This window comes from Giraffa tippelskirchi, chromosome 7 (assembly GCF_054371585.1).
Source record: "Giraffa tippelskirchi isolate mGirTip1 chromosome 7, T2T-mGirTip1v1.2.pri, whole genome shotgun sequence".
Lineage (NCBI taxonomy): Eukaryota > Metazoa > Chordata > Mammalia > Artiodactyla > Giraffidae > Giraffa > Giraffa tippelskirchi.
Window position 1 is genome coordinate 15786332 of NC_137281.1, and position 20774 is coordinate 15807105.

The 20774-nt window shown below is 52.6% G+C and overlaps 4 protein-coding genes across 6 annotated transcripts in view; 1 reads left to right on the plus strand and 3 right to left on the minus strand.

Moving 5' to 3' along the window:
* Positions 1-2318: 2318 nt before the first annotated feature.
* TBCB (tubulin folding cofactor B) lies at positions 2319-10548 on the minus strand. The gene is made up of 6 exons (XM_081517098.1): positions 10363-10548; positions 9815-9958; positions 6504-6600; positions 5630-5821; positions 2749-2821; positions 2319-2593 (listed from the first exon to the last, which is right to left on the minus strand). The coding sequence occupies exons 1-6, from the start codon at positions 10474-10476 to the stop codon at positions 2479-2481; spliced, it is 735 nt and encodes a 244-aa protein (XP_081373224.1). The 5' UTR covers positions 10477-10548; the 3' UTR covers positions 2319-2478.
* Positions 10549-11135: 587 nt separating this feature from the next.
* On the plus strand, positions 11136-12367 carry POLR2I (RNA polymerase II subunit I). The gene is made up of 6 exons (XM_081517125.1): positions 11136-11213; positions 11293-11347; positions 11641-11714; positions 11801-11875; positions 11979-12030; positions 12265-12367. Exons 1-6 carry the CDS (start codon positions 11155-11157, stop codon positions 12325-12327), a joined length of 378 nt encoding a protein of 125 aa, XP_081373251.1. The 5' UTR covers positions 11136-11154; the 3' UTR covers positions 12328-12367.
* Position 12368: 1 nt separating this feature from the next.
* Positions 12369-14296, minus strand: OVOL3 (ovo like zinc finger 3). Its single transcript, XM_081517102.1, has 4 exons — positions 14203-14296; positions 14066-14128; positions 13124-13330; positions 12369-12629 (listed from the first exon to the last, which is right to left on the minus strand). The coding sequence occupies exons 1-4, from the start codon at positions 14294-14296 to the stop codon at positions 12421-12423; spliced, it is 573 nt and encodes a 190-aa protein (XP_081373228.1). The 3' UTR covers positions 12369-12420.
* Positions 14297-19445: 5149 nt separating this feature from the next.
* The window catches only part of WDR62 (WD repeat domain 62), a 44599-nt gene continuing 43270 nt past the window's right edge, over positions 19446-20774 (minus strand). For all 3 annotated transcript variants that reach the window (XM_081516674.1, XM_081516673.1, XM_081516672.1), the window contains 2 exons: positions 19915-20072; positions 19446-19820 (listed from right to left, as the gene is read on the minus strand). In XM_081516674.1, the coding sequence (XP_081372800.1) occupies positions 19557-19820; positions 19915-20072 (422 nt within the window). In that variant the 3' untranslated portion in view covers positions 19446-19556. The remainder of the gene's footprint in view (positions 19821-19914; positions 20073-20774) is intronic.

Consider the following 20774-nt stretch of genomic DNA (forward strand, 5'->3'; position numbering starts at 1 on the left):
TACGGTCAGTAAACCTTTTCATATGAAATATCACAGTCAAAAAAATAATAAAGAGAAAACACTTGGTAATTATATGTTTGTCTGCCTTCAACTCCCAGGCCTGTATGGTGTTCATGAGCCTGCAACCAGCATCAAGCCTGACACCGTGGGGGTGGGGAGGGCTTGAAAATGTGCAGAAAGAGTGCTGGACATCTACTGTCTCCCACCTGCATTTACCTGAGGATTAAGGGGAGGGTGGTGGATGGTGCAGGTTGGGCATGGGCAGTTGTGGATTTAATGGGTCTGGTAGAGCCCACAGCCCTTTCCTGCTGCTTCCCCTGAGATTGTGGATCTAGTGACCCTGTAAAAAGGGTGGTCACTGCTAGAGCCACCAACGTTCACAGTCGGTTTTCATAGTTAGTGGCTGGGAGGGAGCTGCTCAGCCCAGGAGTATGTTCCAAAGCTCACTCTGCATCAGAGTGGCTGCGTGACTGACAAGTTCTCACCAATAGAAGCAGAAATGGAACATGTAGATTTTTAAAGAAAATGGTGAAACGTCCCCTATTTGCCACCTGGAAGCTGGTAATTCTGAACACAAGAAAATGATGGAGCCCCAATATGGAGTCTGGGTGTGTGAATCATGGAGACTGCTGCCAATTAACCAGAATCTCTGCACTGAACTGTGTGTAGGGGGATATTGGTTACAGCAGCTGGTATTACCCTAACACATTGACCACTGTCCCCCTTCCTTTCTGGCCCCCCGCTGAAAGCTTAAGCACCAGGTTATTCTGTAAAGTGTGTCTCCCCAATCCCTAACTGTGGTTGACTTTCACACAGAAGTGTTGGTCGCACAGTCATGTCCAACTCTTTGGGACCCCGTGGACTGTAGCCCACCAGGCTCCTCTGTCCATGGAATTCTCCAGGCAAGAATGCCGGAGTGGGTTGCCATTCCCTTCTCCAGGGGACCTTCCCAACCCAGGGATTAAGCCCAGGTCTCCTGCATTACAGGCAGATTCTTTACCGTCTGAGTCACCAGGGAAGCCCATGGCAAGTGTTTTCTATTTAGAAATTACCAGCATGAGCCCTTCCATTGTCCTCTGATGGGGACAGTTCTTCCATGCTGACAGCTGGAAGGCATTAAAGCACACCCTGGAAGTTTGTGCTGAGATCTTCCACTGCAGTTGGACAGATCCTCATATTCACTGATGCTGTGACCAGTGCTTGGAGCTCAAAGGTATGATTTTGGGTGATCAGTGTGTCCAGGAAAGCGCATGATCTTCCTGTCTCTGTTCTTTGGCCTCATCACATGGAGGTGCATAGTGAGCCTGATTTTAAAATGGGCCCAAGTTCTCAAATGCCAACCCATTATGCTAACTCTGGCTGAACTTTGGTAGTTTGTTTGAGAATTTGGGGACACCCCCCAATGCTCCTTGCTCTGACAACTCCCTCATGTGGAAGGGACCTAAGCCTTGGGGTCCCTTTCTAAAGTAACCAGTGAGGGGACTTCCCTGGTGGTTCATTGGGTAAGACTCCTCGATTTGAATGCAGGGGGCCCACGGTCAGGGAACTAGATCCTGCATGCTGCAGCTAAGAGTCTGCATACTGCAATGAGGATCCTGGGAGCTGCAACTTAAACCCAGTGCAGCCAAAACAAATAAATAAAAATAAAGAATAGCCAGTTTTGTTTTATAGATTGACAACTTCATTGATTTGCATGTATGCGCGCACGGGTGTGTAGGTGTATGTCTACCCCACACAGGTGTTTGAGTGTATCCTGCGTGCTTCACTCTCCTATGTGGAGGAGAGAATCTTTGTGCACTGACTGCATTTCTCTACCTGTGATCTGTAGTGTCTGTGTTCTGTGGGTGCCTCCAGAAGTCAGTCCAGGTGTAAGAATATTCGGAGTATCTGAGTGAGTCTGTGTACATTACAGTAGGCATTGGAGAATGTATCGATCAGCCTGTAGGTACATGTGAGCACCTTCTCCCAAGACCCCTTCAGCTCCTAAGCATTTCAACCTCATTCTCCTTACTGTGGTTGCTCCTACCACTGCCAACTTCTGCTCCAGAAGTTATAATTAATTGGAACAATCAAGTAGAATCTCTCAAATAATATAGTCACCCATCAGGAATCCCTTCAAGGAGCTAATGAGGGATTACTGAACATGCAGACAGAAACAGGGTGGACCAGGCTTCCTAGAATGCATGGGCTGCATGCACACGTCACATACCTAAAGTCTCACCATGCCCAACTTGGATTTTGCCCAGCCTCCTGTTTTACCCTCACCCATCCAGCTGTCCACAGCCCCTCCTATAATCACTGAGTCCTCCAAACACTTCCCAGGTTTCCGGCAAATTTAATACATGTGTCTCAAAAGTCAATGGTGAGGGTAGTCAATAAAATAAAAACAGGCTCATGGGGAGAGGGCCATGGGCACACACAGGGAAGGGCAATGAGTAGGCGAGTTAGCCGGAGCATGGGGCTGCCCTTCCTTGGCCATCACATCTCATCCAAACCGTAGTCCTCTTCAGGGAAGTCCCCCACTGTCACGACTGATGGCTTGACGAAGGCGCCGTACTTGGCCTGGCATTCAAAGTAGCGTTTCCCATTCACGCTGCAGGACATGATGCGGGAGGCAGTGTCAGAGGGCTCCTACTCCAGATGCTAGTGTGGGTGGGCTCCCCCAGTAGTACACGCATGCACTTATACATAAATGCACACATGTGTGTGCACAGGCACATACACAGACACTAGAGTGAGGATCTTTACCTGCCATCGTTTTTCCCTAATGGTTCATCATAGCGGACGCCAATCCAGTAGCCAGGTTTGAAATCTGTCAGTCCTGCCCAGGGGAGAAATCCCAATGAAGCCTCCCTTTGCAGCTCACCCCCGATTTGTGCCTGGCCACTGACTGTAAAGCCTGTCCAGGCAAAAACCACTCCTTGCTACCACCCAGGACAACCACCATCTCCAGCCCACTCAAATATGGTAGTCCCTTCACTGGTCTCCGTTGTTCCTACCTCTGATCCATTGTTCACTCAACAGCCCCAGTCATAGGGGGCTTTGTAAAAATCAAAGGGAAGTAGCACTACTGGGGTTCTTAGCCCCTCAGTTGTGTCCGACTCTTTACAACCCTGTGAACTGCAGCCCGCCAGGCTCCTCTGTCCATGGGATTATCCTGACCTTGCCCCAAATTCCTCAAAGGCTGCCTATCCCACTCAGCAAAAAATCCACAATGTTTATGGCCAAATGATTTCTGACAAGGGAGCCAAGACAGTTTAATGAGGAAGGAATAGACTTTTCATCAAATTGTATTGGGACGACTAGATATCCACATGTAAGAGAATTAAATTAGACTCCCACCTCACACCATACACAAAAATTAATTCAAAATGGGTCCAAGACCTAAATGTAAGTTATAACACTAGAAACCCTTAGAGGAAAATACAGGAAAAACTCTTTGTGGCTTTGTCTAAGGCACTGGTTTCTTAGAATCCCCCTTGCAATGCAGACATGGCTTTAATCCCTGGTCAGGGGACTGAGATCCCACATGCTGCAGAGCAACTGAGCCTGCACGCTGCAATTACAGAAGCCTGTGCACCACAACCAGAGAGTCCGTGCACAGCGAAAGATCCTGCATGCCACAACTAAGACCTGATGCAGCCAAATAAATAAATACTAAAAAAAAAAAAAAGACAACCAACCCACAGAATGGGAGATATATATTTGTAAATCATATATCTGATAAGGGAACTGTACCTAAAATATACAAAGAACAACTTGTTATGGGCTTTATTGTGTTCCCCCAAGTTTAAATGTTGAAGCCCTAATCCCTAGTAGTTCAGAATGTGACTGTGCTGGAGACAGGGCTTTAAAGAGATAATTAAGTTAAAAGGAGGCCATTAGGGTGGGATCTAATCCAGGCTGACTGACATCCTCATAAAGATTATCTGGACAAAGACTCCAGGGATGTACCAGACACAGAGGAAAGAACATGTGAGGACAAAGAGAGGAAAGGGCCGTCTATAAGCCAGAGAGAGGCCTAAGAAGAAATCAAATCTGCTAAGACGTTAATCTAGGACTTCCCGCTTCTAGAACCATGAGAAACAAATTTCTGTTGTTTAAGCCACCCAGGGTGTGTGGTACTTTGATATGGTAGCCCTAACATACCACTCAAAAACCAAAAAGACAAACCACCCAACTAAAAAATGGGTAAAAGAGCCGAATAATCTGTTTCTAAAGAAGACATACACAAGGCTTTAAGCACCTGAAAAGAGGCTCAGTATCATCAGCTATGCAGAAATGCAAACCAAAACCATAATGCTGGAACTTCTCTGGTGGTCTGGAGGCTAAGTCTCCACATACTCAATGCAGTGGGCCAAGGTTCAATTCCTGGTCAGGGAACTAGATCCCACATGCTTCATGAGGGTCTTCCCACTAAGACCTGCCACAGACAAATATTAAAAAAAATACAACACTGCTACATGCTACAACATGGATGATCCTTGAAATTATGCTTCTAGTAAAGAAAGCCAAAAAAAAAAAAAAAGAAAGCCAGTCACAAAAGACATTCCATTTATATGAAACTTCCAGAATAGGCAAATCTATAGAGACAGAACATGGATTAGTGGCCACCCATGTAGACTAGGGAAGCTGGAGTTTCATAAATGGGGAATAGCTGCTAATGGTTATAGCATTTCTTTTGGGGGTGATGAAAATGTAAAACTGACTGTGGTGTGGTTGCACAATTCCATGAACACACTAAAAAATAATGAATGGTACTCTTTTTTCATTTTTATTTTTTTTTAGCCATGCTGCTTGGTTTGTGTGACCTTAGTTCTCTGACCAGGGAGTGAACCTGTGCCCTCTGTAGAAGTGCTAAACACTGGGCTGCCAAGGAATTCCTGAATGGTACTCTGAGTGAATTTTATATGGTATATAAATTATAGCTCAATAAAGCTATTATAAAAACAAACATAACCCACACTGCTCTCTCCTGTCCCTGAGGCCTAGCACGGTCCAGCCTTGCCCATGCCCCGGGTCTCGGGTCTCCGGTCTCGCCTCTCATCTTTCCCCTCAGTCACCCCCCAACTAGCCATGCTGACTTCCTTTCTCTGCCTCAAACAAGTCAAGCCTGTTCCTGCTCACAGACCAAGCCCTTTCATGGCCTTTGCACTCACTACTCCCCCGGCTCCCTCTTCCCCCTTTCCGCCTTCACTCATCCCTTTCCACCTTCACTCATCCCTTTCCTTCAGATAGCCCTTCCCTCAGGAAGCCTTCGTTACTCTCAAGGGTCTGGTACTTCCCCTCAGGGCTCACACAAGCCCCCTCAGTTTCCCTCCTCTCTGCTCTGATCACTTCAGCCTGAGCTTCCCCCATCACAGCCCTAATAATTCTGCTTGTCTCCCCATCTCAGCTCTGATCACTGCACCCCAGGCTTTCATCTTAGAATCGATCCCTCTGGCCTCTGCTTCCTCTGTCACATCCCAGGTCATAACGGCCTCTGCTTCTCACTTCCCTGCTGTGAACATAATGGGCTGTCAGTCACCCCTGGAGCCATCTCCCCTCCTGGACTGAGATCCCTTTGAAGGCTGAGTCGCCAGCACTGTCCACCGCAGGGCAGGGCATGAGGCCTCTGTGGGCCACGTACCTACATACATGACGGTGCCCCTGCGAGGGGGCTGCCCGGGTGCCCGCACCTCACAGCGGCTGCCCACGGGGATGGTGCTGGCCTGGGCCTCCTCCTCAATAAGGCGCTGGGAGCTCTCGGCCTCTTGCTGGGCCCGCTCTTCTTCATTGAATCGACCTAGCTTGTTGCGCTTCAGGAAGGAGCGGACTGAGTCTGTGGGTGGAGCGGGTGGCAGGGAGTCAGACCTGAGACACCTGGGAGACCTCTGGCCTGAGGAGATAACCTGCCATCCCCACAGGGCCAACATCCAGAGACAAACTCTCCCGTTCTGGGTGTTGAAGGGCTGTCATCAAGCCCCCCCAGGTCTCCCACCAGAGCCCTGACCTCTCCACAGAACCCCTGGGCTTCCCCATAATCCTGAAAATAAATAGAAAGTGCTTGCCTGCAGCCTTTCACGTTACCCCATCTTCTCTGGCCCTTCAACTTCATACTTCCCTCCATTCGACCGCTGAAACCTTCCTCATCCCTCCCCCCACATTCTGATCTGTCACCACACTGGTCTCCACACTGTTCTGACTGGTCCACATATTCTACCATGCTCTGCCCTCCACACTGTGCCCCTGACCAGGCCCTCACACCCTGAACCTTTCCTGTGGCCCTGTTTATTTGCCCACACTCCCCACACCTCCCAGCTTCCATTCATACCTCATGCCTGTCCACCCTGACTGCTCTCCCATGACCCATCTGTCCCCATGCCAACCTTACCTCACCCCACACACCGCCAACTTCCCCTCTGTGTCCCTATCTATCCTGTGTGCACCCCCACACTTCTGCTCACCCCCACACACTTCCTCTAGCCCCCACAGGCCCCCATCCATCACTGGGCATCCCGTACTTTGCCTCTGTTCATAGGCTTCTTGTGAGATCTCGTATTTCTCCACCTTGGACATGTCCTCATACTCCCCAAGGCGGGCACCGCTGTGGTCAATGACCTGGAATGAGGAGAGGGAGGTCAGTGGGGATCAGGGTGTGGGCACGGAGACCTAGGACACTGTGGGGGTGAGTGTGGCTGCATATTCTGCAAATTTAAGTCTCTCCTGCCTCTGAAAAACCACATTCCCCTACCTTCACCTTTATCCCAGCCTTCTGGCCTCCCCGGAGCCCAGCCAAAGGGGTGACAGCAGGTGTCTACAATAGGTGTCTCCCCCTCTGCACTTCATCTGAGGCCCTGGAGGCTGCATCTGCCTCCCATCTACCCTATACATGATTGATGGCCCCAGGCCACTGGAACCCAAGGGCAAAGCTCAGGCCTTGCTCACCCTCTGGGCAGCATGTCTGTCCTCTCTGGACCCTGGGACCCTCCTACACTGACCCCAGCTTCCATGTCTTGGAGCATCTCTTTCTGTACTGCCCCTAACATCCATTCACTTGCTCCTCCAGGGTGCCCTGCTGGGCCCTGGGCTGGGTACTAGTGCTGAGTTGCTTCAGCTGTGTACAACCCCATGGACTGTAGCCTGCCAGGCTCCTCTGTCCATGGGACTCTCCAGGGAAGAATATTGGAATGGTTGCCACGCCCTCCTCCAGGGAATCTTCCTGACCCAGGGATTGAACTCATGTCTCTTATGTCTTCTGCATTGGCAGGTGGGTTCTTTACCACTAGCGCCACCTGAGAAGCCTGTGCTGGGTACTAGGGCCATGGGGCAAAATCAGATCAATCCCTGCCCTCAAGAAGTGACCATTCTGTTGGGAGGCCAACGGGAAACAAACGCACAGAGATGCGTATTAAACACCAGACAACAACAAGGTTCTATGCAGACAAATATAACTTGAAGAGGCTTCTGGTAGGAAGGGATGTCTGAGACAAAGCCAGGAGGAACAACGGGCACAAAGTCCTAGCTGTATAAATGTCTTTAGCTCCTTTGAGGAACAGTAGGGCCAGCGTGGTAGGAGTGGAATGAGCCAGAGGGAAAGTGGGAGACAAAAAAGACCACTGAGGATTTTGGCTTTTACCCACAACGAGATGCAGCTGAGGAGAGGCTTCACTAGGAGGGCTCTGATCTGACTCGGGCTCACAGGCTCCCTCAGCTGAGTGTGGGAGGCAGATGGAGAGGCACCAGGATGTGGGCAGGGAGAGGCTATGTGATGGCCCTGCGGTGGGGTGGGGCGTGGGGTGGGGGGTGTGTGGAAGGGAAGGATGGAGGTGGGGCCAGGATGGGGGCATGGGGGAGCAGAGTTTAGATTCTGGATAGATTTTGTGGGTGGAGCCAACAGGGGCTGCAGAGAGATCAGATGTGGATATGTGGGAAAGACAGCAGTCAGGAACATCCTAAAATGTTCAGCTGGAGTCGCTGGGCAAAATAGAAATGGCCCTTCTCTCTGGCCAAGGATCACTAAGAATGTCTAGTTTCTACATTAGGGGTTTTTGTAAGTTTTGAAATTGCTGTTGTTCACTACTATAAGAAATAGGGGTGATATTTAGAAACAGAAAAAGAATTTTAGAAAAAATACAGGGGAGGCAGGTGGGAGGGGGATTCAGGATAAGGGGGACACATGTATACCTGTGACCTATTCATGCTAATGTATGGCAAAAACCATCACAATATTGTAATTATTCTCCAATTAAAGTAAATTAACCAATTAAAAAAAATACAAATTCTCCAGAGGCTCCACCTCTAGGAAACTTTCCTTGTGTGGCCACATCAGTCAGCAGGCGGCCTGTACCTGAATCCATGTGTAAAACCCTCCTGTTGGACATGTCACTGCCCTGCGTGATCCACCCAGCATCCCTAGGGTGAGACTGCCTAGGTCAGCCCAGTCAGTTCTAGGGGCTCCCAGGACTATGAGCCCAACATAGTCCTGACCCGACTCCCACTATGGTCCAGGACCCATCACTTCAACTGGACTATGGAAGCATCCTCCTCCTTGGTCTCCCTACTTTTCTGTCCTCCAGTCATTTCTCCACAGGCAGTCAGAGGGCACCTGTTAACACCTGACTCACACCAGGACTCTCCCAGCTCGAGTACTCCCCTGGCTGCCACTTCCCTCCACAACAGAAGAGGTCACTCTTCAGCCCCTATTCCCACTCTGCTCCCTCCCACCTCAGAGTGCACATGCTGTGCCCTCCTCTTGGAGCATGCTTTTCTCTTTAGTTAATTCTTCCTATTCTTCAGGTCTCTGCTCAGGCAGCACCTCCTCCAGGAAGTCCTCCTGGATCTTGCTGATGGGTCAGACTCTGCAGTATATGATCTTCCAGCTCTGTGATGTCCTCCTGCATGGCCCTCATCTCACTAACCCTTCCCATTTGTTTCTGTGAACGTTTAGCTAACAACTACCTCACATACTGGACAAAGCCAAAACAGAGACCTTCTCAAACTTGATTCATGGCTATCCCCCTGGCACATCATGTATGCTCAATGAATAGTTACGAATAAGTGAAAGAGATAATCTACCCATGCTCCTCCTTAGGAAAGTCAATTCCATCCTGAAGATAAGTTTTCTCTCTGCAAAACAGTGTTAATTATACCATTTTCCAAGTCTTATTTTCTGGTCAATTTATCATTCAACAATGAATCACTGAGCATCCTCTGTGTGCCAGGCTCTGTTCCAGGTACTGAAGAAAACTCCACAGTATGTCACAGGGTGATTAATAAGAAGAAGGAAAATCAAATAAAGTAGGAAATGGAGGAGGTTTAAATTTTATACTGAAGGCCGTGAAGCCCTCACACCCAGTGACATTTATGTCAAGACCGGAAGGAAGAAGCAAGCCATGGAGGCATTGAGCTGACGCATGCAGAGGTCCTCTGTGTTCCGGCTTCTCCTGACACATCAGCCTCTTTGTTCACCCTGACCCATGTGACCCTCTGTTCCCTCCGCCTGCCGTGTCCCTCCCACCTCTTCTCTTAGGAGGCCCTTTCCTCATCCTTCAGATTTCAACTCAGGCAACCCGCCCTTCAAGAATCCCCTTCATATACCCCTGGGTGGAGTCAGGCACCTCTGCTGGATGCTTCCAGTCCCCTAGGCTTTTCTCAGCCCAGTCCAGATCGCTGAGTGCCAATGTCTGGGGATGGGTCTGTCTCTCTCTCTGCTGGACTGGGAACTTTATGAGGTTAGGGGCTATCTTGGTTATAACCCAGCGCAAAGCACAGCAAACATCTGTTGAATAAATAAATGAATGGAAGGGAGGGATCCTAGGCAGGGAGGCCTCACATGGATGCGACAGCCGTCGTCTACGGGGTAGGAGCCCAGCAGCGCATCATCCTGATCCAGCTTGCTGTAGAACTTGTCGTCAGGTCCATATAGCTCCAATTCCATGCAAGAAGCAGGGCTGCCCACAACAAGCTGTAGTTTACACTGTGAGGATACAAGATGGGGGAGGCGGGGAAGAGGTGGCCTGAAGGCTGTCAGTGGCCCCACCCTCTGCCCTGAGGCTCCGTCCTTTGTATCAATAACCACCATCCCTTCCCAGTTCCTCCAAGAGACCTACCATTTGGGACCCACCAGGTATTCCTGGCCCCACCCCGTTCGGGTCTTGCACCCAACTCCCTGTAACCTTTGATTTTTCCTGGCCCCGTACCCATTCTCTGGAACCTAAGGTTCCATCTGGCCCCGCCCCACTGAGGTCTAGTTCCCAACCTCTGCAACCTGGGTTCATTCCTGGCCCTTTTCCTGCGTTGTAGAAGACCCACCATTTCTTCTTGGTCCCGCCCCCTCAACTCTACGCCCCGCCTCTCCGGACCCCGCCCCCATGGCCACACCTTGAACTCAGCTACGGTGAGGCTGCGACTGTACCGCTTCTGGGAGCGAAAGCTGTTGAGAGAGCTGCTGATGAACACGTTCACTATGGGCGCCGACAACCCCGTCACCTCCATCTCGCCGCGCCCTGTGGCGGCCCGCAGCCTAGTCAGCCGCCTCACACCGGCTCCGCAGCCGCCACCGCTTCTGGGATATCAGCCCCGCCCCTGCTCCGGGCCTGGCCAATCCACGCCCTCCCGTCAGGAGAGTCCGCCAATCGCCGCGTCTCTTCGCTGTCGGCAGAAAGAAGGCTCTCGGGTAGGCTTGGGTAGGCACAGCCAATCCTGAGAGGCCTTCCACGGCCTTTCATGGTGCACAGTTCCTCCAATAGCGGCCCGGGAGACGGCCTGGCGGGCGAAGGCTGAAGCCGAGAGGAAGAACTGGCAAAAGCTAGCCCAGTCCGCGAAGGGTAAACTCGCGCATGTGCACTGGCCTTCAGCCTACAAAGAGCCGGGGCGTTTTCATTAATGCTAAGCTCTTTGCGCGTTACGTGAGGCATCGTTTTGCTGGCACTCGTACTACACTGTGTGCACTAAGGAAGCACGGCCCAGAAGTTGGAAGGAATTATTCTAGGGTATCAAGAGACGGAAGCAAGTGATTAATCAAACCTCAGGGCAGACAGGCAAGCACAAAGCCACTGGGCACCAGTACACGTGCCCAGCTCCCTTAGTTTGGCGAAGCTAGGAGTTCTGACCCTTCCTGCGACCTGTCGCACGGCGGAGCAAGCGCGGAAGTTGGACCGGCAGGGAGTCGCTATGGAACCCGACGGGACCTACGAGCCTGGCTTCGTGGGTATTCGATTCTGCCAGGAATGGTGAGTCCCAGCACTGTGGAAGGGCAGCAAGTAATGGCCCCAGTACTGACTTCTGATTCCCCTCTTCATCTGTTCACAGTAACAACATGCTTTACCCCAAGGAGGACAAGGAGAACCGCATTCTGCTCTACGCGGTGAGCGCGAGCCCGCAGGGTATTCCGCGACCGACCCCCTGGTACCCAACGGGCCCCCGCCCTACTCCCGGTGCCGCCCCGACTCCTCCTGGTCTAAACTCCAGACTATCCCCCAAATGAACTAGACTTTGTTTTGCGCATCCTCGAGGTGATCCTCGATTACACTGCATGATCCCAGTTCCGAGACTCCGTCCCCTAGTCATGCCCTCCGGGGAAGAAGACCTTGCCCTTCCTTCCACTCCCTTCGGGTATCACCCCTTGACCCCCTTCCCTCCGCACACTCCCTCTCGCAGTGCCGGAACTGTGATTACCAGCAGGAAGCCGACAACAGCTGCATCTACGTCAACAAAATCACGCACGAAGTGGAGTGAGTGGCAGGACCGGAGCTCGGGGACGGGGTTGTCGGCTTGGGAGGCCGGACCAAGCGTAATTATTCACCCTCTATTTCCTTAGCGAGCTGACCCAGATCATCGCTGACGTGTCCCAGGACCCCACGTTGCCGCGAACCGAAGACCACCCGTGCCAAAAGTGAGTGCGCAGCTGGTATTGGGGAGGGGAGGTGGCTGGCTTATCCTCACCAGACCGAGAAGCGGGGAGGGGAGGGTACGGCAGGCTCTGACTGTCCCCTCAGGTGCGGCCACAAGGAGGCGGTGTTCTTCCAGTCACACAGTGCTCGGGCCGAGGTGAGTGGCGCGAGCAAAACTTCCTGCGTGATCTTGGTCTGGTCCTTCCCGGGGAGTGGGGATACCAATATTGGGGAAGACCCTGCCCTTCCGGGTATCCTGAGATGGACCTTTAGCAGTGGGGAAAGCCCTCTATAGTCTGTTCTTTTGGGGTGAGGCTTCTCAGGATGGAGGTTGCGTGTTGTATCCCACTGTGGGTCGAGAGCCTTCCTAACCATGTATCTTTTCTGCCAGGATGCCATGCGCTTGTACTACGTGTGCACGGCCCCGCATTGCGGCCATCGTTGGACTGAGTGACCCTCTCTCTCCCTTGTGTAATAAATGCTGTGTTCTGTGAGTGCCTTTTCACTGTTTATTTCCATCTCATGGGTTGGACGCTGGGTACACAGTCTAGGCAGCGCGGTGGAGAGCGCGGTGCCGCGCGAAGGTGTCGGGCTGCGAGCTGGTGAAGCCGCAGTCCTCGCACACATGCAGCTTTTCACGGCGCTCGCGGTAAGCGTAGCTGGCCGGCTGCCCGTGCACCTTGGCGAGGTGTGCTTCAAGTGAGCAGCGCTGCGTAAATGCTTTTCCACAAGCTCCGCAGCGGAATGGCCGGATCCCTGCGCAGGTGGGCCAGAGGGAGAGAGGACAGACAGGGCAATGACCCCCAGACCAGAGCCTCCCCACCCTCACCCTCCATGAGCATCCTCCCCACACACATTCTTGCTCCAAATTCGCCAGACCTTGGCCTGCATCCCACCATCTGCTCCCTCTCTGCTCCCAGCGCAAACATGGACCAGACATCTGTCCCCACGCTCCTCACTATGATGTTCCCTTTTGCACCCTGCAATCTGGGACCTGAACCCTGTAACCAGTATCTGTTTTCTCCCCATATCCCTCAGCAGGCTCCCACCTTGGGACTGCCTGACAACCACTGGCTGGGAGCTGAGGTGCATGGTGTTCCTAGCCCACTGAAGCCTGAGTCCTGCTCCACAAACACAAGCACCACTTGTGCACAGAACTCAGGCGCTCGGAGTCTCTGAGTCCCTTGCACCTCCCTCCATTTCCTCCCATCTCCCACCAGCAGCCCCTCCCAGTCCCTGCCACGGTTCACCTGTGTGTGTCCTCATATGGCGCTTGAGGTCGAAGGCGTCATGGAAGCCCTTGCCACAGCAGTGGCATACGTGGCGGCGTGTAGGGCTGTGGCACTTGAGGTGCCGGGTTAGCATGCGCTGCAACGGGAAGGCCTTGGGGCACAGCGGGCAGCCAAGGGTCCCAGGGCTACTAGGGGTGGTGGTCAGAGTGCCCTGGGAGGGCTGTGGGAGGGACAGGGGGGTTAGGACCCCAACCCCCCTCCACTGGATGGAATGAAGTGCCTGGAACCGGGAACCACAGAGGTCTGATAAGGCCAGAAACTGCAGTGTGTGTGAGCAAACGCCACCCCACGAAGCCTTCCCTGGTCTCCCGGCCCCCATCTCCCTTACTTTGTTTTATATTTTTCCATAGTACATACCATCTTCCAACGTATTTTTTTCCCCTAATTTTATTATCTATACCTGTAACCCCCACCAGATGATAAGCTTCAGGAAGGAATGAATTTTTGTCTTAAACACCCATAGCCTAGAACAGTCCTGGCTCCCAGTAAAAATTGAAATAAAACTACAGCATGTTCACATCCCACCTAGGGCTTTCCTTCTTCCAGCGTACTCACGCCTGAGTATTTCTTCTGAGAGGCCCCAAGCTCCTCCCTGACCCCCCATCCTGCTCCTGTCACCTTGTCCGACTCTCTGACATAGATCACTATCCATTTATGGGCTTGAATCTGTTCTTCTGTCCCTTGGCGCACAGAATCCCTGGGGAAATAGTGCTTAGGGGGAGGCCTAACAGTGAGCCCGCTACTCAGAAAGGAAAGGCATTCCCAGCAGAGAGGGCAGTGGGTGGGCAGGTCCCGAGGCTGGAGGGGTCTGTGGGAGTAAGGGGCAGTCAGGGTCTCTCAAGGCTGAGAGCGGGCAGGGGTGAAACAGCAGGGTCTTGGGTACCAGCCGCAGACTCACCACTACCCAAGAGGCCCTGAGGCCAGGAGTCTGGTGTGCCGGTGGCCCCCCCAGGTTGCTGCAGTCTGAGGAGAGAAACCAGGTGGTCATGCTCTATGTCTCCCCTGCCCCTCACCTCCAAGCCCAGGGAGGGGCCCACCTGGGACATAGGCGTCTCCCCGGAGCTGGTCAGGCAGGTGGTCCCAGTTGGGTGGCTGTGGACGTCGACTCCTGACCAGAAAGGCACGGGGCATCACCTCTGGGAATAGGGCGACAGCTCCACACACGCGGCTGCCTCCTTCACCTGCTGTCAGACCTCAGGTCCAGGATGACTTTCCAGGTGGGAAGGGAGGGGGAAGCCCCAGAGAAGCCTTGTTCTCTCCATGCAAATTTCCTGACAGGCCCTGGGGGCAGACTTAGCCGGCTCTAGTTACCTCTGCCTTGGGTCCTGCCATTCCTCCCCCTTCTCCTCTGCCAAGTTTCCCAGGGCACTCTCCAGCCTCCAGGGGAAGACAAGCCCTAAGTCCTCTGAGGAGGTCCAGCAGGGCAAGATGGAACCTAGGTGGCTCTTGGTGGTGTGGGGAGAGGAAACAGAGACCCCAGGGAAGCTGAGTGTCTTTCCATAGTACCAGCAGGGCCCAGGACCAGAAGGTCTGTTTGCTAAGCAAATTAGTCACTACCGGACATCCACCAGCCTGCTTGGTTATTCAAATCACAGCAGCTGTATGAGGAATCAGGGGAGGGGGTGACTGTGATTGCTCCAGAGGATGGAGGGACAGCAGGGTCTACTTGGTAAGATCAAAGTGAGAGTCCATGCTGAGCATCGTCAAGAAGCTCTACCTCTCAGATCTTCAGAGGACCAGAGCTGACGGTCAGCCAGAAGCACTGTTCAAGTGTAAGGGACATACAATACTGGTTTATTATTAGTTCAGGGGCTTCCCAGGTGGTGCTAGTTGTAAAGAAACTGCCTGCCAATTCAGGAGACACAGGAGACTTGGGTTCAATTCCTGAGTCGGGAAGATCCCCTGGAGAAGGAAATGGCAACCCACTCCAGTATTCTTGCCTGGAGAATCCCATGGACAGAGGAGCCTGGCAGGCTACAGTCCATGGGGTCACAAAGAGTTGGACATGACTGAGCGACTGAACTTGCACCTGCGCGTGCACACACACACATGCACACACACTAGTCCAGCTCCTAGTAACTGGGACACCACTCCCCTACCCTCCTATGGTTCAGGAACTAAAGGAGGGGTCACGTGACACAGCCAGAGGCTCCCAAGATTCTAACCCCTGCACTCCAGCCAGGCTCTGATCTAGATTGATCATTGGTTTCTTAGGGGTTAAGGATTTTGAATATTCCCCTGCAGTTAACTTTTTTTTCACTTATTCACCTACGTTTTCCTGAGACCCAACAACAGGCCAGGCCTACCTTAGCACTGAAAATGAAGACATAAACTAGTCCATGGAGGAGACACCCAGAATGACCAAGGCTATGGAGCACAGGCAGACGGACCTAGCTTCAGTGGGGAAAAGCCAGGGAGCTCAGGGGACCCCAGAAGAGGCTCCTGATTCAGTCTAAGGGTTCAGGGATGACTTTCCAGGTGTGAAACTTGATGGAAGAGGTTTCTGATAAACAGGGAGGGCTCTCCAGGCAGAAGAATAGTCTGTAAAAGGCTTGGTGGTGAAAGAAGCAATATTTATTCATTTCTTCACATTCCTGGAGAGTCAGTCCTGCTAATGCATTTGCAGAAACAAGGGCGTGTAGCGCTGGAAGTCTGCGGGCCCAGAGCTTTGGCATTTTATCTCCACGGAACCTGGGCCAAGCCATGTCTCGTTGAGCCTCAGTTTCTTCATCTGGAAATGGGACTGATGAGTCTTCCTACCACTGATTCGTGTTGAAAATCCATGTAGAGCACCAGGCAGGAATGCTTTGAATAGAATCTGACATGTGACAGAGATAAATGGGGGTTGTTTGAAAGTCTGTTTGTTTTTTTTTGGCCACATAGCAATCATGATGCAGGATCTGAGTTCCCCAGCCAGGGATTGAACCTGCCCCCCCTGCAGTGGAAACTCAGGAGTCTTAACCACTGGACCACGAGGGAAGCCGTGTTTCAAAGTCTTGAAGGGTGGGGTGGCTAGGCAAGCATCTGAGTTTCAATCAGCCCATGTGAAATGTGATTTTAGGTGTCTCCATTTCTCAATCGCTGGACTTCACGCAGCATGCCTGGCCCAGGTCTAGGGGCCCAGTATCTAGGACCTGTCGGTTGTGGAGTGCAGGGCCCAGAGGCACTGAAGAACGAGCCAGTGAATGGGTTATGGGAGCCATTTTGTTGCTCTCTGGTGTCTATAGTTTTCCATGCCCAACACCAAGTCTCTTGGGACAACTGGTTCCTGAGTTGTTGCTGAAAACACATTAGGGAAGAACTCTGGGCCCAGGCGTCATCACTTGTCCCCAGGTCCCCTTTCTGTCTTGTGTCCTGGAGGCTGACCAGGGTGGGAAACATCACCTGGACCCCTGTGCCTGCTGGCTTCCGGTAGGGTTTGGTAATGGGGGGCCCCACAAGATGGAGCCCTTGTTGCCAGGGTCACAGCTCCCCACAGGGCAGCCCCCTCTCCTCTGGGTTCCACTTTGCTCCCTGTGCCTTCTGGCCTGAGCAGCGAGGAATAGCTCTGCTCTGGTACCATCCTAGGGTACTGTACTGGCCCTGAGGTTTTCCTGTCCGCTTTACAAATGATCCCTCTGCTGAACTCTCTTTGAAATATCCCACATAAGCATGCTTCCTGCTGGGACGCTGCTGCATGCAGACAACATTCACCAGCAGTGGTTTCTTTTTTAAAAATATTTACTTGGCTGTGCTGGGTCTCAGTTGTGGCACTCTGAATCTTCTAGTTGAGGCATGCAAACTCTTGAGTTGCGGCATGTGGGATCGAACCTGGGTCCCCCACATTAGCAGTGCAAAGTCCTACCTATTAGACCACCAGGGAAGCTCCAGCAGTGGTTTCTTAACCAGTTGGTTGTGTAAGGAAAGTCTTGTCCTTCCAGGACTGAAGAGCTTGGCGAAGGTGGAGACTGGCAGACACACTGCCAGCCCACCCTCCTTTTGTGCTGAGAGAACCCAATTTTGTTGAAACAGTAACATGCCCAGGACAGGAGAATGGCTGGTCCAAGCAAATTAAAGCCATTTCCATTTCTGTTGCCTGCAACTGCCCTGAAAGGGAAGGGCGTCTAAGAAGGTTTGGCACTTTTCCCCTACAACTTTGGCAGGTGCCCAGCTTTGTGCCTTTGCTCCTAGTTAGGTGAGGGTGTACACTGGGAACCATGGCAGCTGTGTTGCCACCATGAGGGCCTAAGCCAGGGAGTGAAACTCGGACTCACAGAGGGTGGAATAGAGCAGTAACAGAATCAAGAGTAACAAATGTCCCTATAACTTGGGGCCCCTTAAGCCAGGTGTTTGCTTCCTGGAGTTGAAGACCTTAACTATGATACAAGGTGGAAGGAGGGGTAACATCCATGAGGAACAGAGGCTCAAGGTGGTCCTCTTGGTGTCCAGTCGCCTCAAATATTTTACAGCTTTGGCTGAGCCAGGCCAGGGCGGGGAGAGTGGTCTCCAGTCTTCAGGGCTGGCCTGTGAACCCAGGTAGGGAGCCTCTGGACAGAAATGCGGCCCACCTATATGTCCTGGGCTGCCTGAGCTCCCTAAGGCAGAAAGAAGGAAGGGAACCTTGTGAAATAAGCAACACTGGGCATCTCACAAACACCAAGCTTAGGGATTTTATTTGGAGAAAAACCTGTATTGTGAATGTGTCTTGGATTTAAATGTCTTTTTTTTTTTTTCCTTTTTTAAATTTAATTTTGGTTGCACTGGGTCTTTGCTGCTCTGTAAGAGCTTTCTCTAATGGTGGCAAGCAGGGGCTTCATTGTGGTGCATGGGCTTCTCATTGTGGTGGCTTCTTTTTGTCGTGGAGCACAGGTTCTGAACACATGGACTTCAGCAGTCATGGCTCGAGGGCTCTTTAGAGCACAGGCTCTGTGGCATGTGGGATCTTCCCAGACTAGGGATGGAACCCTTGTCCTCTGCATTGGCAGGCAGATTCTTAACCACTGGACTATCAGGGAAGTCCCAAATTAAAATGACTTAAAACATCAAGGCCCTGCCTGGTGGGGCCCATTTTTCCTCCCACCTCCTCTCCTACCGTCTCCTTGAGCCCACTCCATTCCAGCCTCCTGGCTTCATTGCTATTCCTTTCATCCTCACATCTGAGCTTGCCATGGGCCTTTGCACTGCCAATTCTCTCTGCCTGGATACTTGCCCAACTGTCCACATGCCCTGTGCTCTCTATCAAGCCTCTGCTCCAATGTCACCTAAGAAAGGCCTTTAACCAGCACAGTGAGTTCCCTCCGTTGACCTGCAGTTACAGTTATATTAATTCCTATCTTTTGCTCTCTAGAAGGTGAATGCATGATGCTCTGCTTGTCCTGTTCCTTGCTCTACTCCTAATGTGTAGAACAGTGATGAGAGATGGGACCAGGAATCCCTGGGGGCTGGGAAGACTTTTCAACAACTGCATAATTAGTTCAGTGTTTACAGGGGCAACAGAGGGCCACGTCCTCAGGCCGAAGGGCCTGGCTCTACCACCAGGCAAGCCTGGGTTTCAGTCTCAGCTCTGTGGGGCCCTAGGCATGACCCTGGATATCTCTCTGAGCCTGTTTCTGGTGAGCCATGATCACAGCAGGGCCCGGAGGAACTCAACAGGCAAGTGGGGGTTTGGGCCCCGCAGAACACGTGATAGGGCTGGGCTTTAAGGGAAAGCCCTGCTCCTGCTGCACTTCCTTTTTATAGACTCAGGACAGTGAGGGCTTTTGTGGTCCCAGTTGTGTCTTCTCAACAGATACACCACGTGGCTAGATGCCTGCTGCCTGGGGAGGCTGGTCCCAGAGCTGGGAGCCCATGGGACGTTGGGGCTGGACACAGTCCTGCTTGTGAAGGAATTACTGGCTCCAGCTGCTGGGTGGCCTGGGCTGGATTGTCCAGTAGCTGAGCCTGTCTGTCCCTCCTCACTTTCCCCTGCTGCAAACAGGAACAAAAGCCTGGAGCTCATAGGATCCAGCATGGGCCTGGCCCAGGGGCCGTGAGACAGTGTTGTGGGGATATGTGAATTGGTGGCCAGCGTCTGGCACATGGTGGTCATAGCGGCTCCAGTGGGTTCTTGGGCATTGGCAGGGGGCAGGGAAGAAGGGCTGGCCCCTCTCTAGGGGCCAGCAGCTCAGTGGGCTGGGGACAGGCGACGTGGGAGCTAGGCACTGGGGTCATCACTCCTGCAGTGTCCAAACAGTCCTGTGTGCCCTGTGAGTTCCCTGGGCTGTCCTCCTCCCCTCTCTCCCCACATCCATCTGAACAGGGCTTTGTGGATGTGCCAGGACAGGCACCAGGCGCCACTCCTGCAAGCTGTTTATTTGCTTAAAACACCTATTTCCTCAGAAGCACAGGGCTGCAGTAGAGGGGCTGCTGGCCCTCAGTCCCCCCGGGCCTTCCTCCGCACGGCCTGCACCAGCAGCTCTGAGTAGTGTTCCAGCAGGGCATGCAAATCTGGGCTGGCCAAGGGGCACAGGGTAGGTGGGGAGGGGGCAACTGGGCTGGGCGGGGCCTGGGCTGTGGCCTCATCTGTCCCCACCAGCCAGTCGCGGGCCTCTAACTGGCTGTGGATCCAGAGGAAAGTGGAGGCCAGCTCAGTCCGTGCCTGCCGCTGTTCAGCGCTCACCTCATCACTGGAGACCATCTGCAAGGGAGGCCCACCTTGTTAGGGGCCACCCGGGCCAGGCATTGCCAGGGAGCCCCTAAGCCCTTTCCCCTGACCCTGGGGCTTGGCTTACCAGGTGGTAAAGGTCCAGGGCTTCCTGGAAGGCAGCCTGCAGTCTGTGCACAACAGTCCCCACATTGCTCAGCTCCAGGGGGTCTGGGGGCAGGAAGCTGGCTGGTGCCCTTGGGTCCCCCCAGTGTCCAGGGCAGTCCTGGACTGGACTGGGCGCTTCTAGGGGTGGAAGGGAGGAAATAAGAAAGACACTTCTACTTTCCAGAAGATCTGAAGAGGCCAGGGTGGCTGAGCCGATCCCAGCTGTTGTCCCCTTTCCTGGGTCACTTCCCTCAGTTCCCAAGGCTCCCTTCCCAACCCTCCTTCAGGTCTCTGCTCAAATGCCACCTTCTCCCTGAAACCTTTTCTCATCATTCACCATCCATCAGCCACTGCATCCACCTGTCACTCCCTAAACCCTTTCTTTCTCTTCCTTCTCTCCAGAGCCCACCTCGCTTCATGATACACTTAACCCTTTCCTTATCGATTTAGTCTGGTCAGGGAGGGGGGCACAGTTCTTGAGGCGCTAGCCTACTGTGTTTCCCCTTTGTTTGCCTGGCAAAGTAATAAAGCCACTCTTTCCCTCTCCTACATTAACTGGCCATCTCCCCCAGTTAAGGTGTTAATTTCTGTAGTCTCATTTACCACCAGCTCCCATGGATCAGGAAGATCTCCTGGAGAAGGGCATGGCAACCCACTCCAGTATTCTTGCCTGGAGAATTACATGGACAGAGGAGCCTGGCAGGCATCAGTCCATGGGGTTGCAAAGAGTTGGACACGACTGAAGCGACTTAGCACACCCATGTCCCCAGGGCCCAGAACAAAGCCCAATATATACAAGTACTCACTAAATATGTAAGGAAATGAATGAATGAATGGCAC